We start from the raw sequence: 27,724 nt of genomic DNA, 5'->3' as shown, positions 1-27,724 counted from the left end.
AGCCTGGGAAAGGCGTGGGGCGGGGAAAGCAGCAAAGCCACGTCCGGGGCTACGCGAGACACCGGCTCCTGGAGGATGGATATCCCATCTTTCTGGGACAGTCCGCATTTGCTGCAGGGCAAAACCCAGGCTCTGTGGAAACCACGGGAATTTTGCCGGTGATGTCCACTAGTTCGGACTGTGCTCCTGCACCCCTCTTCCCCAGGTAGGTTTCACATAAGCCCTGCTCAAACACACTCCAAACTGTAACTCACCTTCTGCTCCGGACCATTCTCTGTGTTTTTATTTTCGTCACCCGGGCGTTTTTATCTCTATACTTACAGGTTGGAAAAGCACAGAGCTCCCAGTGGGAAGCCTGCGGTGCTAGGAGCTGTACTAACAGCCACCAAAACGGCAGCCCCTGCCCCCAAAGGCTCACAGCCTGATTGCCATTTCTATTTGTTGAATGCTTTAAGACCTGGCAAAACAGGAGCCATCGAGACAATAAACATTGTACTAATCTAAAGAAGATACAACTTCCCCCTTCCAAAGCCCCTGTTGAACACAGCTGTCCCCTTCCAGACAAGACCGTTACTTGCACAAGCCATAGGTAAGAAAGCATAACAAAGCAGCATCATTACCCCCACACCCTGAGTCATAAAGTTTACAAGCCTGCCAACCCCAGCCTTCCAAAGTTGCAGATCAGTCTCCAAAAAATTCAGAGGACTGGCATAAAAATTTCCAGATTGACTTGCAAAGCAAATGAGATTAAGGGAAAAAAATAAAAATAATTTCTTCCAATGTTAATACCCTTGTAATATAGATAAGGGATTTGAATTTTAAATATTATTTTTATTACTATAGCTCTTTTAATGTCTATAATTGCTTTCAGTAAAAATGAAACCTCCTCCATTCCCTTATACATTTGTTTGCCTGCTTTGCAGGATGATGATTATACAAGTGGAAAGACAGAACGGGGTGGGAAGAAAAGCTATTTGCACTTGTTGTCCCTGAGTTTCATAAGGTCTGCGCAGAAGCCAAGGCACCATCAGGCCCCAAGACCCGCTAAAATACGCAGCTTATCTCCCTGGATCCATGCGCTAGTTGTAAATGCACCACACAAAGGCAAATTTGTGGGTGCATTACTCTTACCACGCTCTCTGACGCTGCTGCTCTTGCATCGTTTTCCTTAAGAGAAAAAGGACTAATCACCTCCTGGCAGAGCTTTGCCGGGGGGTCTTTCCCCACCCTCCGCCCCCAACAGATTTGCCCACTTCAAGGCAGGCGGGGAGGAAGGGCCAGCGAAAGGTTGGAGTTGCAGGAGCGAAGAGCAGCACTGCTGGAGCCTGCAGGACGAAGGAAAGGGAAAAGAAAGGCAAGGTGATCTGCAACCTGCCCAGTAAGGGGGGTCACGGAGAAGGTGATATTTCACAGTCCATGCAGGACTGCTTTATTGGACAAGCCCAGTGCCAGATCTTTGCAATTGTTTCCAAGCAGCTATTACAGATTGCTAGGAGGTTCAGGCTGGAATGAATTACGAGCTACGGAGAATTTCTGCCTAGCCAGACATTTACCCACAGGGTTTTTAAAAGGCACCAATAATCACAACGTGGTGTGTGAGCAGTTGAGCCCTACGTAAACACCAGCAGATTACTAAAATGGGATCAGTTCATCTGTGGAACATGGAACGTGAGGAATTTTACCTGCAAGGAAAGTCTAAAGCTTCCTAAACCTCTCTTGTCTATACTTAAAAGGGTTTGCAGGTACTATTACCCTGGGGAGAGCTCTCCCGGCAAAGCTCCTCATGAAGATACACATTATTCTAACACTGGATTTCTTCTCCCAGGTCTCCAAACGGAATACAGTTCTACCAGCAAATTCATAGACTAAATAGATGGTAAATATGCCGCATCAAAGGTGTTTCATGCAAAAGCTCTAAGGACATTTCCATTCCCACCCAGGGGCCACTACAAAGGCGTTGCTGAAAGGTGCAGCGCAGCCCCCAGGTTTACCCAGCCATCCCCCTCCTCAGGGGTGGGATGTGGATGCCGTCGGGAACTTTGTGCATTCCGGTTATTCCCCCAACTATTGGCCTTTGGAACCCTTCCAGATCACGTAGGCAGCAACATCTTGAAAGCTGCTCTTCCCTACGCAAAATATAATGCAAATCCATCCCCCTCTGCCTATGGAGCAGAAACTCAGCACAGCAAAGCTGCCTTCCCCGGGCACGCAGCTTTTGTGGCCAGGTTCCTCCTCTCGTCTCCAGAGGGTCCTGCCATTCCATTAGAGATGATTTCCTTCCGCTCATTCCCTGGCTGGTCAAGTTTCATCCTTTCAGGACTTCTGGCAGCATCAGAGCTACAGTAGCTCACAGCCTGCTCTAACCTGTGCACACGCACATCTGCCTTCTGTGCCAGAGCTCCCTGCAGCGGGGACCCAGCTCCTCGCGGCTTTAGCTGGGGCTGCGCTCTGTCAAAGACTCTCTCTCTCTCTGCAGGCTCAGAAGTCATGCAAGTTAAGAGCTGATTTCTGACAGCAATAAACTTTGATCTGGGAATGGCATGCAATGTATTCTCTGCCTGAATATCATCCATTTCATGCTTTCGACTTTGCTTCCTGATGTTCACAAAACTCCTTGCGATTCACTGAGGTCAGCGTATCTTAGGTACAGAGGAGCTCTGCAAATCTGAGCACTTTCCAGCCCTCCCCACCTGAGCATGGGTGGGAGTTGACATTTTATAGGCTAAACAATACACTGGGGGAAGAAATGGATTTTGCTTTGTGCTTCTGCATTCTGTCCACAACCGGGCTCTGGGGAAAGGGAAAACAGGAGGCAAAGGATGGGGGGAAGAGGGGGCAAACACTGTTTGATTTTCATCCTTCCAGCACAGTTGTAGCTATAAATGTCAGCGTGAAATAGGCTTAGGAAAAGACCCAGAGCAGTTTGGGAGTACAGACAGACGCTTCTTTAACAAAACACTGCTTAAATAAGGCCAAACTCTTGCTAGGCGAGAGGAAGCCCAGGTGGGCTGGTGTCTGAGATAAAAGCATGAGCTGCCACCACCATACCTGGCATTAACCGTGGGATCTGCCTGCATTAGCAGACAGGCTGACACTGCCACTGGAAAGGATGTTAAACATGGGGGCTGAGCTGGGCTCCTGAAGAGGAACAACAATTAGGCAGCCTTAAGAAGCAAATTGCAGGGACTGCCAGTCCGGAGGAGGCGGCCGCCTCCTCGCTGCGGATGCTGACAAGGCTCATCTCAGGCTAATGGTGATGAATGGGGCCTGACGTCAGCCCTCAGCCCGGGCAGAGAGGATCCCGCCAAAGCCTCTCACGGCACTGGGGACCGGCCAGAAGATTGGCCCTGCTCCGGCCCCGCAGCAATTCACAACCTCCTGTCAAGCTATGGAAACAAAGCACAGTGAGAAAGTCCAAGTGGCATAAGGCTTTGGGCTGTCTCTGTGTCAAACACGGGGAAAACAAGCCTGAAGAACAGCTCTGGGAGCACAAGGCTGGGATTTCGTCCAGGAGCAGGAGTCCCTGACTTGAACGGCACCTTGGATGCTACATCCCCTGGGCGCATATGACAGCACCTTCCTCACCAGCACTGCCCACAGAGCACTGGCAGCGTGGCCAAGGTGAGGGAAAGCTATTTCTTACACCGCCCCTGTGTTTGGAGGGCCTTCTAGAAAGCTGAAATCAGTGTTCAACCTTCAGGACCCACCTGACGCCAGCTATTACCCCCATTGCAGACCCATCAGCATCAGCACTGCTGCTGCAGATGCCTGCCCTGCTGCAAACCCTTCCGGACGCAGTACTGAGCACCCGGCTGGAGCTGCCCCTGCTTTGCGCAGGGGGTTGGACTGGATGATCTCCAGAGGTCCCCTCCAACCTCTCCTGTTCTGTGCAACTCTGTGAAATAATCAGCAGCCACTGCACGGCAGTTTGGCTGCAGCCTGGTCACCTGGGCAGCGGCTCCCAAACCGCCATGGCAATGACAGAGCAGTCTCTCTGCATCTGCAGATCTGTCCCACAGCACGATGGGTACGGCTCAGCCGCCGGATCAATGTACTGATTGCTTCTGCTCCAGCTGCCCATCTGATCTGACAGGAGCTATTTCGGGCTGTGCGGCTCCTCCCGCTGGAGCGAGCAGCAGCCAGGTTGTGCACTCAGATGCATATTCTTGCATTTAAAAGCAGGGCCAGATGAGGGTCACTCAAAACTGGTGTCTTGGTTTTTTTAAGGATGTGCATGAATTCTGTCATATGAAAAGTGACAGCCTGAAAGCCCTGGAGGCTGCAGCCCTCCATTTAAGGCACAGTCAGGGATGGGACGACCAGCAATCAGTGCAGAAATCAGCCTCAAGTCTGCCTTCACTCGTGTTTCTTCATCTGGACTATCTCTAGGGGTGGGAGGAAAAAGTCCGTGCCAGGTGTTCACCATGCCCATGGCAAAAGCCAGCTAAGGTGAAGCGCCAGCAATGGGTACCTTAAGCCCACAGGGAACGGTAGTGAGACCTAGCCAGCTCACACCACACCCAGCATCTTGTGTGGAATTTTGGCAAAATCAGCAGCGTGATGCAAACCTCTCTGCCCATACCCTCGCTGTGTTTGCTCAACAACCCACGCTCCCTCGCTTCCCCACTCCCCCTCGCTCCCCACCCTCTCAAGCCCCTCCATGTCACACTTGCCAGCGCAATTGCGTGCAAACAGACTCCCCCTCCCTCCCTTCACCCACACAGAGTTTTTCTCGCTGAACACCAACACCCACTGCCGAGCGGAGAGCAGGACTCTGCCAATTTTGAAATATCCTCTCCCTCCTTTCCCCTTCCTGCCATTCCTCATCTTTGGAGCAGTTGAAGGGAGAGGGCCTCTGATTGTAAAGCACCACCTGGTCATCAGCAAGAAAGCTGGAAAAACCATCGCCCCAAAGCTTTAAGGTCCTTTCAGTTCTTGGCCTTGCTGCTCCTGAGGCCAGACCCTTCCCCGAGATGGACAGCTTCATCTCCTTCACTTTAAAAAAAGCTTTGATCTGATCCCAGCCAGATTCAAACCACTGACACAGATACTAAAGATCCAGTGTTATTCCACAGCATCTCACTCCCCAGATGATCCTGTGCAGAAGGGAAGAGCAGGAGCTTGCTGTCCCCAGGCACCCACTCCTCACTCCATCCATCTTCTCACTCCGTGCCTTCTACAGCAGCACCAGCCTCGCCCAAATACGCTCATCCTGGAAACACTCACAGATCTGCTGTGTTACCATCACCAAACGTGGTGTGTTATTTAAAGAATGCCGAAGGGAGCCTGGGCAGCTGATACAAGCTGCACAAAATACATGGTCAGTCTGCATGGAGCATGCTACTGCCAGGGCTGCTTTGTCCTTCCCATCCCCTGCACCCTGCCGTGGGTGAGTGGGTCAGGTCCTCTGCGGAGGGGACTGTCACCTAGCGCTGGTACCCAGCCAGGCAGGGTACTGATCCTGGCTGCACCAGAGGGAAGTTTCTCAGAGGTCTTATAGCAAAACTGCAGCGTCAGATTCCTGCCAACAAAGCTTCCTGGCAAAACCAAACCACACCGTCTCTTCTTAGCTCAGCTCTATTCTCTGGGGGCATTCCCGAGATGGGTAAATTCAGGAACTGTTGCTGAGGGATCTCTCAGACACAGCTTGACTCCTCAGGGAGGAGCGAGGGAGCCGAGCGCCAACGGCTCGCTGTAAGCCAATATACAGGCACTGAGCATAGCCACCACGGCTCTATGCTACCAAGACAGCAAATACAGGCGTAGCAGAACAAGGAGAAAGCTGTCACGTTGCCTTGAAAATACATTCGTTGGCTTGTATCAAACTAGCGAATTCATTTCAGCTCGAGGATGCAGTGGAGAGAGAGAGAGAAAGGGAAGACCAGACAACCATCAGAGACTATGAGCCACAGACTGTACTGCAGCGGGAAGAAGCGAGACGTAATTCTTCCAGCCCTATCGTCCCCTAGGGCTCTGATGCCAAAAAACAGGAGCTGGGAAGATTTGCTGCTCCCCCTTGTTTGCTTGTTACGAAGAGCACATGTGTACGGTGTCAGCCGAACTGCTGGAGACTGCAGTTGCCTGTGCCCGAGCCAGCAAGGCTAATAGGGGGAATCTGCCCTGGCCAGAGAGCAGCTTTACTCCCCTGCTCACTCAGGGAACGAGCAGGGTGTTCAGCCTCCCTGCCCTGCATACACAGAGGGACCAATTAGCTCAGTGTTTTCTGAGTGTGTGACATCTTTCACTAAGGAATGGGCTTGAGTCCTTCCAAGTGATTTCTCCCAATCCAAATCTCCATCAGCTGATCACAAAGTTTACAGGTTTCCTGATCTGACGACGAGTCAGACTGCTGACCAAGACACAGGAGTCTCTACAGCTCTTCCACTAATCCCCCAAGCCATCCTGGTCCCCCTCTTCCTTAGCTCTTAATTAGTTTTGTGAGCAGGTTGATAAGATATGTACTGGTGAATTTGGGTCAACAACAAATTTATGTTTATATAGCATCCTTCTCAATCATATCATAGTGCACAATTAGCTGTAATAGAATTTTCAGCACTTAAGAATAAATCAATAGCCGGTTAATTTAGAAGCAATAAAATGAAACATTTTTCCCATATAGCCTATAGTCGCTCTGAGATTCAGTGCCACAGCAGGATTACAGAGACAAAAAAAAATACTGGAAAGGTATTGCATGGAGCTGGATAATTTTCTGACGTTCTGGTCCTCCACACTAAGTGCATGTGAGTCACACCTCACTTTCTGACAGCTGAGCAGGGTCAAGAAGGAATCATCTTCCTACAACAATACAGCACTGCACAGAAACACAGGCACAGAGCTTTTATTTTGGGTAGGATTTGGGAAGTTTTGACCCGTGTGACAGGTTTTTGTCCCAACTAATGCCCTCTCTGTGCTAAACGCTGTACGGAGAAAAGTGCCCAAGGAATAAATCCACTGAAAGAGGAACGTGTGCGCACAATATAGGATCTTTTGGCTCTTCTACTTCGAGTGGTCCTGAAGTGGTGTAGGGGATGAACAAGGGGCTGGAACCAAGGACAAACCCCCATGGGGGCTGACTGTCAAGGAAGGAGAGGAACTCCTTGGGCTCTGGAAGGACCTCAGAAAGCAACGTCCCAAGCAGCCCTGAATAAACACAACAGCATGCACACGGCCAGATCCACCCTGGCTGACCTGATCCAAAGTGCCAGTCCCTGAAACAGTTATAATGACTCCAAAGGGCCTAGAAAGAACAAAGCAGAAAAAGCTTTTTCTCTTCTCCAGTTTTTGATTCAGCCTCACACAGGCTTTGCCAGCTCTGCCCTGCTGAAACAGAAGTAAAAATCCTCCTAAATAAGGCTCGAACAGCAGAAGAAACAAATGGTTTCTATGTGAAGAGGAAGTTAAAACACTTATCACTACAGAAAAACAACCCTCCAGAAGCTCCCATTTAATGGAGAGGCACTGCCAAGGTTAGTAGGCCAAAAATCTGATGGCTGTTTCCTTCCTTTGTTTGCATAGATCACACACTGCTCTCTGTGCCTTCCTTCTTGCCTCCCAAAAGAAACATTGCACAACAGTAATTGTGTGTGTGTGTGTGTATATATATACACAGAGAGAGATATGTATAAAAACTACGCCAATAGCCCAGAGCATTTGCAAACAACGGTACAGAAGGCTCTTTAGAAGAAGCAGATGGAGGTGGGATCTCAGCTGGAGTCGAGAGCTATCGCTCCGCCAGGGAAGGGTGACCCGGGAGACAGGGTGCAAGTCCAGGAGGGATCTCCAGTCCGTACCGTGCCCTGTACCTGACCCGCAGCAAATCTTTTAGACCTAGAGTTGTCCCACCCCACTTTAGACACTCAGTTAAAGCTCCTAAGGTAGGACAAGTGTCAGCCAGGTCCCCTTTGCCACCTGGAGAAGAAGCAGACAGATGCCAGAGAGCATCTTCTAGAGATGCTCGCTCATCTGCAGCCAGGAGGGAAGTTGCGGCAGGAGCCCTGGAGCCACAGGGGATGGATTCGAGCCCTCATTCCTCTGCTTTCCAGGAGGACGTGCCACTGTTGTGAGGATAACGATGGGGTGGCTCAGGAGCTCCTCTCACACAGTGGTATGGATTATCATAAATAGACCTCACTGGGGATTTCCCACCAGCTGAGAAAGTGTTGCTGGGTTCTCACAGGTGCTTTGGTAATAGCAAGGCATGGTAGAAATCAGTGAGCAAGGACGTATTGGTTTAAATAACATCAGTCTTAATGTCAGCTTTGGCTAAACCTATTTTACTCAGGACCTCAGAGCATTTAATGAACTGTATTTAAGCTTCAGGATCCCTGGGGAAGGACTACCTTTAGCTGCAGAGGAAAACAAAGAGCAGGGAGGGGGCTACAGGCTGACTGAGCACACATGTACGCAGAAGTGTTGTCAAACCCAGCAAAAGCATTCAGCTTTCCGTCTAGATGCTGTGCAAGAACACTATGAAGCAGAGGCACAAAAAGATCTCAATCCACGCACTTCAAGCAAACAAAAAATGTTCCTCTCCAAAAACAATATTCAAAGTCAAGGAGCTGAAACGAATCTGCCAAAACTTTTCTGGGTAGAAATGTGATTCTTACTCTCTTCCCTCCCAAACAGTGTGGTTTTCTAAGTTTTCTTCAGCTTCTACCGACCCCTGCCAGAGCCTGCATATTTTCCTGTTTCAAGTTTCCATTAATTTTTCCACAGGGAAAAAAAATAATCCATTCTGTATTGAGCACTTATGCAGGGACCCCGGAGTCCAGGCCTCCTTTCCAAGAAAGCAAGCACCCCTGAGAGCACCCAGAGGCCCTGACTCCCGCTCTGACTACTTTGCAAACTGTCACATCGACACAACAAATACATTTGCCATTGGGAGAACACATTAAATGGAGATCCTCTGGTCAAAGTCTCACAAATGGACTAAAACCCCCATCCATCCTTATCATCCTGGAGCACTTAATAAAGCATCAAGGCTTTTCATTGCCAAGTCCCACTAGAACACAGTTAAAAAGAGCAGCTAATTCACTTACCCGAGCAATCAGCTCCCCGACCATCCCTGTCCATGTGCCGTTTGCCTCAGGGACTCCATACACACCATCGCCAACGAGGTGGATCTTATAGTTGAAACGCAGGATCTCTGCCAGCTCCTTCAGCATGTCCACACAGAAGCCCTCGTAGCGGTCATTGCCTTCCAGCTCCTGATGGTTCCACTTCAGCATTAAGTAAGGGTTTTCCTGCATTGAAACTGGGCAGCTGTCATTCCCATCTTAGCCGAGGCATCCCACCAGCATGGCACCGAGCACAGGGCAGAGAGGGCAGTGGGCTCCCGGGCAGCGCAGGGATGGCAGAGGCTCTGATAAGGGGCACCCAAGCCAACCTCCCGTCCCGATATATCCCTCTCGACCAGGGTATAAGAGATATGGAAAGCTGGTTTGATCATTTGGAAACCCAAAGTGGTGTAAAGCTAGCAGAGCTATTTCTACACTGGTATTCATTGGCCCCTGCTGTGTCAGGGATGTGCTGGAGGTGCAGCACATAAATCCCAGTTTAGGATACGAAGCAGAGCTAAGGGATCATGCTTCAGGGGCTGTTTCCAACTGGCATATGCCAGAGCAGTCCAGTGACTGCTCCAAGTTATGACAAGACATATAGAACCCAGCCTCTCTTGGCATATAGCCACTTCGTCAGTTTGTCCCCTTCTCAACAAACTTTGTGGGACGTGAGGAAATAGTGCTCAGTGTTCTTCAAGATTCTGAGCGTCTTTAAGGAAGGAGCAGAGGCACTGGGAAAAATCATGGGACAGGCAGCACCTGGAAGGGGAATTTGTTGGACAGTAGTGCCTGTAGATGTGAAGTCTTCGTTCCTAGAAGTGGTACCCATCCTGGTCAATTCCAGTAATTTTATGGGTAGAAGGGACAACTGTCCCTTCCAACTTACCAGCTGTACGCAAAACAAGAATATCATTCAGAGATGAATGTAAAACGGCAACTTATCCCCATCCCAGCCCTCTCCCCAGCTGCTTCTGAACTCATCAAATATCATTTCCATATGAAACATCAACTTGAGTTTAATTACACTGTCATGAATTGTCCTCAATGCTGTAATTAGAGATTTGATCGTCTGTTCTTTATGAAATCAGTGTGCGATGCTGCATGCTGGGGGCCGAGGGGAGTAGGAAGAGGGAATAATATTCCAGCTGATTGACACCCCTAAGCGTTGGGCTGGCGAAGAGCTAATGGGAACTGTAGGTGACCCCCTCACTTACCAGGATGGTGGTGACAATGAGTGTGGTGTTGAACAGACTGTCTGATATGTTGGAGGAGAAGATCTTGTTGTCCATGCTGAGTCCTTCAGAAACGTGCCAGTGGCCGATCTGGAGAGATAAACAGCACAATAAGGGAATTTACAGGGCAAATTACTGTACGCACTCGACATATGGCTCCGGTGACTGACAACCATCCAAGCTGGCCCTGAAAGAGGTGTTTATGAATGCTCCATTACCTTTACAATGCCCCCCACAACAGGCCAGCAAGAGAGATTAACCCGCTGGTGCACAGCCCCGGCACAGTCCCACCTATGCAGCAACGCCAAAAACCTTTCCCCGCTCACGGCAGGCGCTGCCTTCCCACGCATCCTCCCTGCAGCTGCGGCAAGGCCCCGCACCAGGAGAGAGCTGTGCCGTGGGCAGCTCCCTGGGGCTCACGACAGCCAAGCAGCCTTCTGCTTCGTCCCCAAATGCCACCAAGATGGGTCCGTCTTACCCAGCAGCCCCCACGCAAGCTCATCCCTCCCAGTGCGGTGCAGCTGGGAGCCTCTGCTGTCCCTCACACTAAGGCATGGCAGCTAGGTCACGGCCACAGGATGAAGACTTGGTTGTTGCTTTCAACCTGGTGCGTTTTGGTGGACCCCTTCACCTCCTCCGTTCTCTGGAAGTCAACTCCTAAAGGGGACAGGGCACAGAGGCGCTTCACGGGAGGCTGCCAGAAAGGCAACGCTATAGCCAGGGCACCATCCCGCAGTGAGGCTCAGCCACCAGCACACACTGCAGGGTCAGCACCGCACACGGGTTTGATGACACCGAGCTCTTCACATGCATGCTGTGTGTTACAGACACAGCTCGGAAGAACTGCGGAAGTGCTGAAGTCTCATGATTTCACAGTGAAAATGCAGAAATGGGGAGACGGTGTTCCTGCCTCCAACTCCTGTCCTGCCTTACACTGTCTCTGTAACTTTGAACAAAGTTTCACCTGCCTGAAAGCAAGCAAAACCTCCTGCTGTCCTCTTGTGAGCCTCACTGTCATTAGTTAAAGGCTGGTATAGGCCACTGTAAGTTCCTCGGAGGGAAAAGCCACTTCACAGGGAGTATCGCAGCTTCCCTTGCAATCACCAGAGCAGCAGCACTGACATGGGGCAGACGCCTTCCAGCCCTGACCAGCAGCTCCACTTTGGCAGCAGGTGGTGAAATGAAGCCACAATCTCAGTGGTGCTGCACCGTGACTCATCCCCTCTATCTGCTATAATGGATGCCAACCACTATGATTAAATACCTCCAAACCCTTTGATTCAGGCTCATCACACCAAACAGCTCCATGGACATCCTAATTCACCCATCCAAGCATCAGCGTCGCTGCAGCCAGCCTAATTCCCACCACTGGTGGCGGGGACCAGTCCCCAAGTGCTTGGGACGACATTGTGACTCAGCTGTGACAAAATGCAACCAGCCGCTGCCTTCAGCCAGGGGGAGGAATATTCAAGAAAACCTAATTTTAACTTCAAGAGCCTAATTTCCCCTCCCTCAGAGCTCTGGGCAGGGAGATCAGCACCTCCAGCAGCTCGTTCAGAGCATGCAAATTAGGCTCTTGCTCTTATGCTCCCTAAAAGACTCTCTGTTTTTTCTCATGGATAGACCAGCGGCTGAGGGAGGCGAACTCCCTCCGTGACCCCTTTTCTCTCCTTTTCTCCTGCAAAGCCCCTCTGCCGCCGTCAGGTCCCAGCCCTCTGCATTCTGGATTGCTGGCCACAGCCTAAGTTCTCTGACACCACTGAAGCGAGCTGCTGAGACCCTAAGAGGTAGTGGGTGACCCCAACATGCAGGGGTGTCTTTGTGGCTCCTGTGCAGCCATGGTACCAGAGCAAATCTGTTCCCAGTTCCCTCGCGCTGACACAAGCTGTCTCGGGTGCTGTCGGTCTAAGGCAGGTTATCCTTTTGCTGTGCCACAGTTGTCAGGGTGGTAGGAACAAATCGATTTCTTTCCTTCAAAGAATAATCTTATTATGTTCAAAGAGGTGGGTGGAAGGCGATGTGGAGCTATGGGCCAGGCGGGTGCACCGCCACGGAAATGAATGGGAGGCACGCCAATTTACACCACCCCAGGATTGACTCCATGCACTCAGTTGCTTTTCTTGGCAGTGCTTTGCCTCTGGCATGACGGATGGCTCAAGGACTTCAGAGTCACTTCCCGGCTCGTGCATCTGAGCCAAACACAACCTGACACTGCAGCCGCGCTGCTACGCTGTCGGCAGACTGAATCACTCCAGACGTTGAGGAAAGGGCCACGGATGTTGAGGAAAGGGCTACGTCCTTTCTTCTCCTGGCTGTGGGTGCAAATCCAGCCCAAGCGACTGACAAGCCATTACAAAAGTGGCCATCCACAAGGAGTCCCGAATCCAGTCTCCTCACTGCTAGGCATGAGGAGCAGTGGGAATTGCAAACAGGACAGCTTACACTTGACAGCTCTGCAGAAGGAAAGCAGGCAGGGAAAGCAAAGGACAGTCATATGCATATCTGCTCTCCTCCCTGGCTGGAGTCGAGACACCGAGACACCGGGATGCAGCAGCGCAGGCAGAGCCAGCTGAGTCCCCAGGGCAGGGTTGGGGGGGCTTGTTTACTCTGGATAACACAACAGAGATTATTCATCTGAGCTATCAGCCCAGCCCCTTCTCCAACATTAACAATGCTCTGCTTAAAGCACCTGTCATGGCAAGGACCTCTGAATGTGTTGGAAGCATTAACTCTTGGAGCCTCCCCACCAACAGGAGAGGCACTGGGGAGTTATAAGCCTCACCTGACAGACGGGGGGGATGAAGGCACAATGACAGTGTGTCAGAGCAGGCTGGGAGCAGATCCTGTTCTCTTGACAGCTTGCTGTGACTTAACTACCATCCAGCTTGCAGCATCACAGTGACACTGTAGTGCAGCACTCATCTCTGGGAACAACAGTCCCAAACTGGGAGATTTAGCATATACTTCATGGTCCGGGAGTCCTTGAAGCACAGCTTTAACTGGCCTGCGCAGGGTCTGCATCGGTGTGACGGGATGGATTTATCCTGGCTGTATTCCTCAACTCTGCACAAAGGTGCTTGCCTCTTGCTGTGATTGCTAAACAGACCCATTGCAGCAATTGCCTCTCTGAGTGAGTGATCAGTCATAAACATTGCCTAATTTTTTTTCTCCCAGATTTCACAACCAGAGATTAGTGACAGATTAACTTTAATTTTAACAGCCCTCACTGTTCTCAGATTTGTCCCTCCCCTGCTGCCATACTCAGACTAATTGACTGCCTCCTCCTCTGACAGTACAGTGGGTTTGACCTTGCTTTTAACACAGCACCAAAGCCAAACACTCCCATGTGCCAGGGTACTTCCACCCCGTCCTGGCTTGTTCCAGCACAGCCCTGTCCCCCTCACAGTATGACAAAGCCACTAATTGACTCCTCATGCTGTTCACTGTTTCTGAAGTGTAATGTGTCAGAAGATGTCTGGGATCGTCAGATCTCTCCCTGTCTTGCGAGATGGATGTCAAGGTGATTTTAATCACCTCTATCTACGTATAAAGAGCCTCTGAAAAACAGAAAACATATTCATCTGCAAAATGTGTTAGAAAACAATCAAATGCTCTACACAGACAGGGTTAAGACGATCCTGTTGTTAAGGCTCTGGACTAGGACTTAAGAGTTTTTAGGACTCGGGATTTTTTAGTAGCTGCTGTGATTGGTCTGTATAAATACACCAGGTGGAGGAGGACCATAGCAAAGAGGTAGAACAGCTTTTGACGCTAAAATGATAGCGTTGGCACAAAAATAAATAGATACAAACCAGCCAGAAATAAACAGGCTGAAAATTAGAAGAGGGTTTCTAATGATCAGCGGAGCCAAAGTGATGGCACACCTTTCCCAGAAGAGCAGCGAGGGCAACACAACCACCTGGTTGCAAGTTGGAGCTTGATAGCTTTGCGAGAGGGATTATATGGCCTGGTGGCATGTGACAGCCCGTGGTCCGATGCAGAAAGTTCCCTCCATGTCCTTATGCTGCGTGGTCCCACTGCAGAGCCCCACAGCAGCGTCTCGGCACCTCTGGCACCTCCCTGCACTCAGCTCTCTGCCTCCGCCGTAGGGAGAGTGAGCCCCGCGCTGCCCGTCCTGCCTGCAACGTCTGCAAGTGTCTCGAGGCAGGAGGTCTGTCTTGTTACATGTCCTTGTTATAGGCAGGGAGCAAATGCACACAAGCCTGGAATAAGCAAGGAAGCGCCGTTGCTCGTGACACTGCCCCATCCCCATAGGCAAGCAAGGTCCCTCAAATTAGCTGCTCTGCAAAAGGCATTATTTGGATCAGTGACACTTAAAGATTTCTCATCTCCGTAGAAAATCACCAGCGGCTAATGCGATGAAAGCGGGGCATTCCCGACTCACACCTTCAATCCTTCAGCTCCTCCGTTCAGACGCTGCCATGTTAACGACGCTCCTTGTGGCATGAGATGACAAAATACCACTCATGCTAATGATTTTAATGAAGTCTTCTGCTCAGTGCCCCGCAGGCCTGAATGGCAGCTCGTGGCAGGGAGAGATGACATGGCAAGACCTCTCCACAAGCTCCAGAGGCACCACAGATACTTACCACCCCCACTCCCCAGCTAAAAATTAAGGTAAAGCCAGCCCTGAATACGGGTGCCTTAAAACAGGCAGGGGACTGCTACTGCAACAAACCCAGATACCTTCTGGGCTCTGATTAGCAAACACCGTCCTACAGACTGCATTCATCACCTCCCCTTCCTCCGCGTCCCCAGGAAAAAGAAGGAGTGCAAAATGCTATCATCTCTCATCAAGCCTGCGTTTGGAGTGAGTGATGAGTGATGTCGGCTCTAACGGGAAAGAGACTCTGCCAGGAGGAGATACAATTAAGTAGGTACTTGGTACATGGTGCCTTCATTGGCCCAAAGGAGAGGGAATTCAGGGGCACCTGGGGAGGGAAAGGGAATAAAACAAGCAAATGAAAGAAAGCCCTCAGAGGACACTGCACAGGTCTGCCATGTGGTTGGCACTCCTGAGGGATGCTACTGCAAGACTGATGCCAGCAAGGCAAGCAGGCAAAAGCTCCCTCCACAGAAGTTAGCATGGGACACAGAGCACCAACTATTAAAACCTGTACAACCACGAGGCATGCACACAACCCACCCGAGGCCACGCAGCAGCCCCTGTGATCTCCTTCCTCCCTAGACATCCCCTTCCGATGACATGACTGACACCTGGCATAGCCCAGGCAGGACCTGATGGTGGCACGCACTGAGTTCGCCGGGTCCTGGGGGGCAAAAGACATTCAGCTCTTTGCAGGATCTGTCCCTGAACTCTTGCAGGGGGTAACAGCTAATGAGGAACAAGCCTCATTGAGACTGATTAGCCACCTCTAAGTTAAAAAAGTTTGGTGTGGTGGGGATTGCGGAGGGTCTCAGAGCTATCGGCTGGTAACTCATCTGTATCTCATCAACATACCAATTAGGCACCCCCCCACATCACGTCACTTGCACTGCTCTGTCTCAGGACACCCTTTAGCTAAATGGCGACTAATCAGCCGCACCCAGGACCCCGCAAGAGCAAGGGGTCACAGGCAGAGCCGGGGGCAATGTGCCCAGGGCAGGGCTCCAGCCCCGACAGCAGCTTCCCCTGCCTCTCCTCTGCACCTTTGCCTTCCCTGGGGCTGTATCAATCACAGCCCCTCTCCATTCCCTTCTCCTGCTAAGCTGCCAAACCTTAGCTCTTGGTTTACTGTGCTGAAACCAGAGGGGTGTGCTGCAATGTTTTTTAAAGGGGCAAAGAAAGGGAAAAAATAAAAAGGTGACATTTACAGACTCAGTCCTTGTCAGATCTATGGATTACCAACACATTAATGAGTCTGTGCTTTATCACGCGTCCTATGAACAGAGAGCAGCTCTCATATGGCTGGGGAAAAATTTCCACTAGTTAAGCTAAATCAGGAAAAGACACGTTTGGTGCGTTACATAAATGTATTAAAAATTGGATGTCAAAAAGCCCTGTCTCTCCTTGCCCAAAAGCAACAGCAAGTTAGAATATCTAAGTGTCTCTAATTTGTTTGCTGGCTGGATCAGCTTCAAAATTCAGTGAATTCTCTATCAAAGCTGATGAGCTGGAAGTCCCAGTGGCTTCGATAGATGGAAGGAGAGAGGCGAGGGGGAGAGAAAGAGAGAGGGAAAGAGAGAAAGAGAGAAATGGGCAGAGAGCATGAGCTTGATTAAAACTAGGGAGGGAATAGGAGTGTTTCAAACAAGAGCCTGAGCAAATCAGTTAATATAACCCTTGGGAACAAGATTGTCTCCGGGATATGAATGTCTGTTCCTTACCCCGTCCCCTTACAGTGGGTTTAATTAAATGATTTGTAATGATTTATTTAGTCGTTTTTATTACAAGAAGCTGGGCTGGCGAGAAGAAAATAACCATCTATGGCACAGCAGAGTGGCCTTTGGCTTCCCTTTGCTGTGCCCGAGAGGGGTGGGCAGGATCAGGCAGGACCCTGCCCAGGTTTCACAGCTCTGTCCGGGGATGCCCTTCCCAGCCAGGCACATCACGAGAAACTCTTGCAGCTTGTGCGGGGCCCTAACACCCCTCCGGGCATTGCTATCAGTCAGGCAAGACCCCTGAGAGGGGGCTGCCTGAGAAGGGGAGAGCAGACGGCAGAAAGGCTGCTGCAGGCATATGGAGCAGTTTTATGAAGACTAACTCCTCCCTGGTGGGTTTCTGGCAGGGGAGGGCTTGCAGCCACCGCGGGCTCTCAGCAGGCAGCTGCACACACCGAGGGACTGCCCCATCCTTCCAGCACCTCGTCACTATGACTGGAAGTGATTTATCACCACTGCTCTCTGATGGGAAATTTGAAAAGCTTAGTCCCAGTGCAGCTTTCCTGGGTACCTCTGAAACATGAAGCTGCTTATTTACCGAGCCGTTGCATGCAACAGGTCAAAAAAGGTTTTCTCCTGCCAGACCGGGTTTGTGGAGGAGAGCTGAGACTTCTGTCTCAGGGCAGATTGGCTGCAGTCAGAGCTCTCTGCAGAGCTCTGGGAGAAGCACTGCTCCAAGAGGACCTGTGCATTTAATGTGTACTCCCTGCCACATTTAAACACATCAAAAACATAGCTGTCATAGCGAGGTTTACAGCATTTGCTTCCTTTGCTCCAGCTGAATGCATGTTCTTATTAATGCAGATGGGCTTGGATCTGTCACTTTTGCTCAGAGTATGATGGGTCTGGGAAACGATTAAAAGGGCATTAGTGCTATGAGAGATCTTAGTGTGGGGAAAATGCCATCCTGATCCCCCGCTCACTCAGCTGAAAGCAACATCAAAGCTGAGCTGTCACTTGACAGGTAAGAACTGGCAGGCAACATCCTTGCCAAGGCTAAAATTCACTGCTGCCAGACCAGGAGAGATTCCCTAATGCCAAAACGCTCTGTCGGTGTGGGGTAAGATACAATAAGTTTTGTTCTCTGCCAGTGCCTAGGAGAAGTGTCGACCTCTGAGCAAAGCGCAGGTGTGGAGCTGTCAGCACAGATATAAAACAGATGAAAACCCCTTTTCTGGGACTTCCATTTTTTTTCCCTGAATGAGGTTTGGATTTACCAGTAAAACCCTACTTCCTTCGACTTGTGTCACATAATCTCACCAGTTGGATATCTGTGGCCCCACACAGTTATCCTTAACCTCTGCCGAAGCCAGAAAATATCCCTTGGACAGAAAGAGGGTAACAAGCAGAAAAAGGACCAATGCTGTGAGGAAGCTACAAGCACTGAGACAAAAAGCAAATGAGAGTCTGAGCTGAGCAAACCCGTTACATCGGAACACGCTCCATAAACGGAGAGGTAAACTATCTTGCACTTCCTCCCGCATGCCACGCTGGGGAGAGATGGTGGGGAGCTCCTGACACGGGATTGCCTCCTTCGCCTTCCCTCCCAGGAGCAGTTCTTTGGAAAGGTTCATAGTACCCTTTTTTGCCCATTTCATGGGAAATTCTCTCCCATTTTTCCCTATCCAAATAACTCTGAGTATGTGTGTCTCCACAAGCTTAAGAACAAAAGTGTCTTGAACGTGAGCTTGTATCTGGCACACACTTTATGCCCTGAATTACCTCCTGCACCGGAGGGTTACTGTGACAGGACAGATATTGGCTCTAACATCACCACCTCAGGGGCCTGATACATTAAGACAAATCTAAATTATCTTGACACACGTTCTTGATGAAGTGAAACACGGTGTGTTTGCTAACCCAGGCCCAGCGAGAGCTACCGTGACAGCCATGCTGTGCTTGTCGCTTGCTGAACACCTCATCTTGCAAAGGGGGGGTGTCCGCAACCCCCTTCGGCCCCTGCAGCAGCAGCCTGAGCCAAGCCCTCGCCAGGCTACACACAGACCAGCCCCGGGCACCATTCCCGGGGCAACGCAGCCGTTCTCACCTGCCGGAAGCCGCTGCGCGTGTGCTGCAGGATTTTCAAGGCGTAGTTGGATCGCTGACCTTTGCTGTTGAATTCGATGTGGCCGGTGAGACCTTCCAATTCTACCTGTCCAAGAGAGAATGAGTTACAGCGCCCATCAAGGCGGCTCACCCCACCGCCTGCAGAAAGCCGGGGGTGGCGGCTACGCGTCCCGCACACCGTCCATCCACGCTCCCAGCAGCAACAGCAATACAATCCTCATGTCTCGACCCTAATTGCTTTCGGAGTCTGGCTAGGGTAGCACTGAGAGACATGGGGGAGCACAAGAATCAGCAGTGCGAGGTGCAGGGCTCCCCAAATTTCTTTGCACCAGCTGCTTTGGAACAACCCCCTCCGCAGCCCCTCGCAGCCTCCCTCCATCCCAAGGCTAACACTGCGCTGCCCTGAGGCAGGCACGAGCTTTTCCCCGTGTCACACCGAATCACTAGCTGAGGATTCCTCCACAAACCATTACATGCTGTTTCACTGCATCGGGCCAGCGTTTAACACAAGAGCATGTGGCAGCGGAGCTGGGATGCGTGTCTAGCCTCACCGTGCAGACTAACCACTGCTCACTTGCTGCTGGAGCACCTCTTCGGTAACCTGGGCCTCCTAGCAGCAGAGCCAAGGGAAGCTGAAGGATGTTATTGTCTCTGACTATGGGTGAGATTTAAAGCGGGGTTCACATGCGTGGACCTAAGTGGCACAAGGTTCAGGTTCCGCTGAGCCTCCCTTTGGGGGGGAAAAAAAAAGATAATCCCGTGACATTTCAGTTGCACCCCAAACAGACTCAGAAAACATGCTGCTTCTGCATGGTCAAGCTCAGCTCTCAGGAACCACATTGACAAACTCCAACTATTTCACAAAGCTGAAATTTCAGGGTCTGTTCTCATGCCAGAACTAGGCTTGATCAGATCCAGCAACCACACTTTTGGGTTCAAAGGAGCCCAAACCCCTTCGTAGGGATTGCCACTGAGCTCTAAGCAATTGTATTGCATGACCTTATATCAACTCAAGTTCACTCAAAACAGAGTTCAAATAACTTAGAAACATTCATACTTTAAAAAAAAAAATTCATTGAACTCTAGTTTTTATGCAGCAAAGCCTGAAAAACGTAGTTTCATGTCATTCCAAGGCCAGTGACAAACCAGCCCTCAGATCTCCTTTCTTTTCATTCCCAGTGCTACCTTCAAACAGACCGACACTGTGCTTGAGAACTGTGCCAGCACCAGCATGTACATACGTGTCTTTTGCTTCCGGCAGTGATGAGCACTAGCTCCTAACACACCAGCAAACTTCAGTCCCTTCTCACCATTCTCAGGTAGTTCATCAGGCTAGTGCCGTGCTGCCAGATCTGGGCAGACCCACAGGACAGGGGCTTCACTCCAATCTCCTGGCTCCTGTTCAGCTCCTGCACAGCAGTCACCACAGCATACACGGCATCGAACAGCAGGGCAGAAGAGAGCTGTGGGGAAAAGGAAGAAAAAATTGAGACGGAAAGACAAAAATCGAGCCTCCCGCTGCACCTTCAGGACCTTGCAGCAAGCAGGAGAGTGCTCCATCCACAACCTCAGCAGGCATCAGAAAGGAGCAAAATCCTCGGCCTCCTCCGTGCAGACAGCAAGCCCTGCTTGCCTACCATTCTGCTCCAGCAACACTCTGCACCCATCTGAGGACAGGGAGGCAAAAGCTATGGTATCCCTGCACTGCTGTGCCTGTGTAGGCATCACTGGGGCAAGCGTAATCCCTTCGCCAGCCCCAGTCCCACTCCCAGCCTGTTACATTTCTCCTTCTCTTCTTGCTTGCTTCCTTACTTGTTCCTCAGGGTTTCTAACCCTTTCTAATCAAGCTGTGGTTTTTCAGTGCTTCGGTGACCCCGGATTAATCTGTTGGCCAGGGGGAACACTCCTGAGAGCATCAGGTTTGTAGGTGGCTGGGCAGAATAAAGATCCCGTGCCTGCACCCACAGAAGGAAAGATGACTGTCCTGCTTCAGCCTTCATTAGGCACCAGACAGTCCTCCTTCGACCACTGCTATAAAAGGCAGATCCATGAGAAATGAGGTTTTGCTAGATCTGCTTCTCAGACAGCTGAGCCTCAGCTTTCTGACCCCGCAGACACCATCTAGTCCCTTGCTACAGCCTCCAGTTCCCTGCTGAGTGTTACCTGCTCTGTAATGGCATTGCTGAAGCAATGTCCAGAATCACAGAGCTCGTCCCCTCTCCTTCTCATCTTTGCTTTGTTTGCCTTTAATCAGATTTCTTCGTCCATCAAGCCCCACAAACCATGGTTTTTGCCCATGCACAACCATTTTGATGTTTTTGATCTAGTTAATAATCAGCCATTTGCTCTCTCGTGTTCATTGGTGTGACTAAGATTTCACTTTTAATTATTGTCACCTCCTGACTCCGCTGGAATTAAGCTGCTGCAGATCATTACTATCAAGGCTACATTTTCCTCACGGCTACTTCTGAGAGCATCCTCTTACCATCCCAGCTCCCGGCAACGGGTTCGGTCTCTAGCCTGGGGCTCCTCTCCCCCACCTTACCCTGTTTGTTGCTTACAGCACTTCAGCAGTATCCGCACCCCCTATTCCTCCCAAAGCCTGATTAGGTTTATTCACTTCTGCCAGTGGCCCTGCAGGGACAATCTTGCCCAGTTCAATCATTCCAGCGAACTTCTGGCTTCAGCTGCGTTACTAATTGGAGCAGAGTGAGCCAGACTTAACCCTGCTTGATCTTACTCGGATCAGTGGTAAGACCTCATTGACCACAATGGCCTGGGATTAGGCAGTTAAGAAGCAGCACAAAACCTTAAAACGTACAAGCCCCCACGAGTTAAAAGGCATGATTCCAACCTAATGCTAGCAAAATCCTGAACACCAATCTAATGGCCCCAGTAACCCCTCACTTTTCCAACCCTGGTACAGACGCACATTTGTTCAGTCACATTCCTCCTGCATGTACCAGTTTAATCTGTTTTACACAAATAGCATCCAGGGACTCTCCAGTGAGCACTGAACAACTTGACTGGCACCTGTCAGTCTTGCATCTGACCCATCTCCCATGCACCGGGCAGTACCTTTGGTCATACATGTTGAGAGCTTTCTGCTAACAGTAAGGATTGACAGGCTCCAGAGCTATGAAGTTTTATTACAGCTATTTTGCAGGAGGTAAACTGTAACACCGGAGGAGCTGAGTGGCCTGAGGACACACAAGGAATCGGTGGCAGAGTGAGAACAGAAATTGGGCATCCTTTTTCCTATCCTGCCTCAGCTATGAGATACCACAGGTCCCTTTGCAACAGCAGCAAACCTCTCTCCTGCGCTTCTTCCCTTCTGTTTGGGCGTAAGTCTGCTATAATTTTTTGCTTAGTATTCACATATGACCTAAACATTCCCTTCCTGGGAAGCATTTCCCAGAGCTTCTTAAAGGAGCTGATACACCCTTCTCCCTACCTTTCTTTTTCCCCTTCAATACAAGTTCTTTTCCTAATAGGACCTTTCGAGCTTGTCCTGTCCTCAGCCCCTGTTCCATGAAGCTCCATAGCATACACTTAATTTTAACTGTGGTCCAAATCCCATTCAGGTTACAGGATACCATACACAATTAGCAATTGTTTTCCTGAATCAGGAACCATATTAATACCAGTTGGCCAAACAAAAATGTTATGAGAGCAAACGCCACCGCTGTGACCCCAAAATTTCACCTTCTCATACCAAATCAGAATATTGGCCCAGCATTTTTAATTGTCTCCTGTTGGGTTTTCATTTACATTTTCCCTGAGCAGTTAATGATCTCTTATTAGCTGGTGAGCAAGAGGCTTGTAGATCTTAGTGAAGCATTTGACATTATTGATTAGAATATTTTACTCCTTCGCCTCGAACAATTTGTTAGGATTTCTGGCAGCCCCCTTACGATTTCAAGCAATTTAGGGACTGGAGAGGGGGTTGATGATGCACAGGATCAAGTCCTCTTGGCAGGGAATGGGAGACCCTCCCATGCTCTCAACATACCTTTCTCCTTTTTTAAAAAAAAGAAAAAAATCACAACTTTCCTCAGGAGCACTGCATTTCCATTCCTGATCCTGCTTATCATTTATGCCAGCCATTCCCTGCCCCACTGGGCTCAAACCCAGGCTCCTATGCCAGCCTCTCAATTTTGTGGGCCCTGGAGCACGGCACCTGGACCTGGCAACACAGCAATGTGCAAGTAAACAGACCTATGCACCTCCTTTTAAACACCTACCTTGATTCCCCCTTCAATCTCTCTTGAACAGCCACGAGGACTCAGACCTAGGGAGGTTCATGGCCTTCACTCTATTCCCTTCTCTCTCCTCTGGTATCAAAATCTTCCAAAGGCACTCCACATCTTCCCGTGGTCACTGGTGTGGGATTGTCCTGCTCCACCGCCACCTGCAACCCCGCCAGCAGCACTTCTGCTCTTCTGTTTGTCTCTCACCTCAACCCAATGCAGCGCTTGCTCTGTTGCCCTGCACCACCTACCTAATGGCCATCTCCCTCTGCCACTATTCACTTGGTAACTCATATAAAATAAATCATATTCAACACCGCAAGGTAATTTGGGATGCAGGCTGTGTGGAGGAAACCGTTCACAATTACATAGCACTGGAGTGCAGCAGCTCTTCTGGGTTCTTTGGTCTCTCTGGCTTTCGTAGGCAGACGAGTGTCTTCTCGCAAGGTTAACTGGGGTTAACAAGGTTAACACAACCTCACTGCTTCCAGCTATCTCCTGCAGCCCAGAAAGTTCAGATGAGCGCTGGGTCATTTTAGCACATCCACTCCACTTCCCTGCAGGGTCACGTAAGTCAGTGGTTGCGGTAAGCGAAGCTGCTGGACTTTGCACTGGAACAGAGCAGCCACATGGTCTCTCGTGCCTTGGGCCATAACCTTCAGCACAGGACTGGAGAGAGAGCTGGAGGCAGCACCTTTTTAACTTCCTCCAGGCAGATTCAGCAAGGGGGATCTGTCACTGCTTTCATGTGCATCGCCTCAACTTTCTTCATGTCGCCTATAAAATCTCTCACTACTTTTATGTTCTCATTTTAAACCACAGCTTTGTCACTCTGTCACAAAAAGCCAATTTGCCTGTTAACAAATTGATTCTCTTCCTTGCGTGCATCATCTGATTTGTGCAGATCCCTGTTGGTTTTATACCGTCTCTGCAATGTAAGAGCTCCGTGACAGGCTGCACGTGAAAGACTTGGTAAGCTCAGCGGTGGTCCTCCACTGGCAGGTTCATGGGTAGCGGGGGACTTCTCTCTATCCCTAAAGCCTAATTCTTGACAATGAAAGCTGCTGATAAAAATTGCCACTTGATGGATGCCTCATCAGAACAAGGCTCCAGAAAAGGGAGCAGATGGTGGGTTGGGCAGACGGGCTCGCTGCAACATTCCCCTTGGCACACTGGTCAGCTGCACGAGGAGAGGCTGTACCCGAGAACTAAGGAGGTGGTGCAGGGTCCAACCGTGACGCAAAGCACTGGGAACAACTCACCAGCTCGCAAGGGTCAAGAAATAGATCTCCAGCCCTTGCACACATCAGCTGGCAGGACCATTCCCACCAGTGTCTTCCAGACACCTAAGGCTATCGGAGGCCCTGCGCCTCGGGAGCAGGGATGGTGCCTGAGCGCTACCCGGGTACACTCCAGCTCCTTGCTGGATGCAGCACACCTTCCTGCCAACACCAGATCTACCCCTCTAGAAACTAACAGCAGGTTAAGCATGGTTAAGTGGAAAAATCCCACTTTATTTTTTATTTACAGAAATATCCCACATAAAGACCATGTTTAAAGGTAAGCTGATCTCCAGGGAAACATGAACAGGTTTGGTTAGTCTGGGTTTTGCCACGGGTTGTTTTTTTTTTTTCCTTTTCTTCCTAAAACTTTATCATCTGCATCTTTGCCCCCAAACATAACACAGAGAATTAAAGCCATTAAAATCCTATGAAATAGACTTTACAATCTGGATTTTATTCAATGACATAAACACTTAATTACAAACATCTGTTTTAGCCTAAATTCTAATTACCTAATCTAGCCATCTGTAATTTGAATGATTTTCTCTGATTTCCTTTCTTTGCAATGTGATTAATGAGAATGGCATTAGAGCAAGCAGCTCCCTCCTTCCTCAGATGCTTTCTCAGCTCTAGCAAGAAAGCCCTGGGATTTTGCAGCTCACAGGAAACCTCCCTCCTGTCACTTCCAGCTGTTGAGCTTCCTTCTCTCTTTTTAGTATGAGCTATCCCATGAGATACCTGCTTCCCAGGACTAAGAGAGGAAGTTCTTACACAGAGAGATGCTCTCTGGGAGATGAGACCTGCCAGATTTCCAACGGCAGAGACAATGCACAGCAAAATGGTACTGGATTTCCCTTGCAGACACAGGAAAGGAAACACATGCCCTGCTTGGGAATATTTCACTTCACGTCTGCTCTCTAGGCAGACATCATCTCTGTAGGCACGGCCCTTTTCTCATCACCTGGGACATGGCATATTGGTGATGGGAGCCTTGCTATGAACGTAGAGTGAACCTTCACACCATCAGAAAGAAATCGTCTTTTGGTTAAGACTCTACACTAGGGTTGAGGAGAACTGAACCCATTTTCCAGTTGTGCTGTAGACTCCCTGACTTGGATATAACAGGAAAAGTCACTTCCCTTCCATGCCTCAATTCCCCATTTGTACAACATGAATAACGGTCCCTCCGGAGCCACTGGCCACCAGCTAGCACCGGGGGAGCTGCCCAGCACAGCCAAGAGCAGCCACACTGCAGGTGCTTGGGAAGGCACTGCAGCCCCTGGGCAGGTCCCCTCATGACAGCAGGGCTGGAACCATTTAGAGCAGGACGATGCAGCGTGGCCGAGCCCCCTCCCTCCAGACATGTCCTCCCTGGCCTGGGAGGAAGCCTGCTGCACGCCTGATTGCGCTTTATGAATGAATGAATGGAGCATCCAGCTGGCTTAATATTACACTGATGGGTGATTTAGGCTCAGGCTCGCAAACCAAACAGCTCCATTCAGCTCTGAACTCCTTCACTCTTTCAAAAAGCAGTGCTGCAATGGCGCATACTCTTGCATCCTTCCACCTACAGATTTTGCTGGTTGTTCGAGACAACACAGGCTAAGAAGGTGCAATGAGATCAGTTATTTCCCCATCACACCTGCTACACTCCTGTTCCTACTGTTTTCTGTTTGTACTATTAGAAGGAAATCTATTTTTAATGCCTCCAAACAGTCCCTGCAACTGTCATCCAAACAGGAAGCGATCCTATAGAGATTTAGCAGGGCAGACAGCAAGCTCGCTGCAGCCGCCTCGGCACAGGAGGGCTGGGAGGAGGGAGAGCAGGATGATCCCAGGTACATATTAACCATGGCCTGAGCTCCATGTCAAGGCAGTAGGATGTGGAGACAAAGGGCAGAAAGCTCCTTATTTTGCCTGCTTAAGATCACTTTGTAGTGATAACAAGGAGGTTTTCAGCAGTACACAGCTGCCTCAGCTTGTCAGGGGGACTCAGTTCATTAAAAACAATGCAAAGGGTTCCACTGATGGCATCTTCTCTCTCTCTCCTCTCCCCCAGCTCCAGCTGCAGCCCCCTGCATCCCCGATTTGGCAAATCTGCTTTGCAAACCTTCCCAGTTATGAAGTGTCCCTAGGGAAGATTTCGGTGCTGATCTGCACACGCAGGGAGATGTTAGAGCATGCAACGCAACACAGCCCCTTGGCATCTGCCTAAGGGGCAGCCCTTTCTGTGCTGTTCGCACCCAGACTCCCTCTTCCACAAGCCATTTTCCTAGAGGTAAATACACAGGGACAAATTTCACAAGGGAAACACTGATTCAGGGCTGCATCATCCCCTGCACTCACATATAAATACAATTTAAATTAAGATTAGGCTTGAATTTAAACCTGTATAGCCATTCAAGCACGGACAAGCCCTCTAAAGCTTTACACCCACATGGCTCCCCAAGTTCCCTTTGGGCAACCACTGGCTTTTGGGATCGCTTTAGTATTCTCCAGATCAGGAGGCTCCCCTGTAAGTCACAGCTTGACACCCCAAATGCTCTCCTACCTACTTAACTCAACTAAGGTGCTCTGTCTGGTTCATCCTCCCCATTCCTGGACCCCATCTGCCTAAGACCGACAACCGTGAAAGCCAATCCAAGGTACAGCAGTACAACAGCAGCCTGGTGCTGTGCCCAAGCTCTTTAGCACAGGGGTTACCCGGATTAAATAATTAGTCAATACCATGTACCCATACATTTGAGACCAGAGTTTTTACCTCTGAATGATCTTCACGCTGCTTTGCCAGTGTCTGCTCAGAACCAGCCCACAGCTCTTTTCACAAGGTTTTCCTGATGGATTATAGCAGCTTCTAGCTCAGGGAGGTGGCGGACGGTGGGAATGAATGTTACTTACTGCTGGCCCAGTAAAAGGAGCGTGATCGCAGTTCTCCTGCCAGGACTGGTTGAGGCTCTGGACAAAGTCTTGGAAAAAAGCATGAGACTGGTTGAAAATGGAAAATCCCAGGATGTTGACTCGGTCATCCAGCAGACTGTCCAGGCGCTGGAGGGAAAACTCCTAAAGCAGCCCAAAACAGAAAACAGGATTAGGGAAGAAAACAGGCACCAAAAGCTTCAAAACCACTCAATACCATTGAAGGGAAGATGGGACCACGCAGCTACAAGAACCTGCACGTGGAACCTACCACCTCCAAGTTGGGGCACCCAACGGCTGGTAAGGAAGAGCCTGGGTGCTAACCATGACTCAATTCAGCATGCTGCCCATCTCAGGCTTTTAATGTAGATGTCAGCCAAGTCCAGTGCTTTATTGGCCAAGTTCCACAAAAAGAGCAAAACCCCTCCAAAGCAGGTTCTGGGAACTTTCCATTTCTGAGCCGTGGTTCCTGCCAGCCACGCCTGAGTGTGGTGTTATTCTTTGCAGCTTATAAA

The 27,724-nt window shown here is 50.0% G+C and overlaps 1 protein-coding gene across 1 annotated transcript in view; it reads right to left on the bottom strand.

Annotated features, from left to right (window-relative positions):
- The window catches only part of GRIK4 (glutamate ionotropic receptor kainate type subunit 4), a 136,033-nt gene that overhangs the window by 18,680 nt on the left and 89,629 nt on the right, over positions 1 to 27,724 (bottom strand). Inside the window, exons 7-11 of the mRNA XM_059829704.1 lie at positions 27,192 to 27,353; positions 20,071 to 20,223; positions 18,741 to 18,845; positions 10,274 to 10,381; positions 9,039 to 9,242 (exon numbers count right to left, since the gene is read on the bottom strand). Coding sequence (XP_059685687.1) covers positions 9,039 to 9,242; positions 10,274 to 10,381; positions 18,741 to 18,845; positions 20,071 to 20,223; positions 27,192 to 27,353 — 732 coding nt within the window. The remainder of the gene's footprint in view (positions 1 to 9,038; positions 9,243 to 10,273; positions 10,382 to 18,740; positions 18,846 to 20,070; positions 20,224 to 27,191; positions 27,354 to 27,724) is intronic.

This window comes from Gavia stellata, chromosome 26 (genome assembly GCF_030936135.1).
Source record: "Gavia stellata isolate bGavSte3 chromosome 26, bGavSte3.hap2, whole genome shotgun sequence".
Lineage (NCBI taxonomy): Eukaryota > Metazoa > Chordata > Aves > Gaviiformes > Gaviidae > Gavia > Gavia stellata.
The sequence above is the reverse complement of the archived record's forward strand: the minus strand, read 5'-3'. Positions and strand labels throughout refer to the sequence as shown.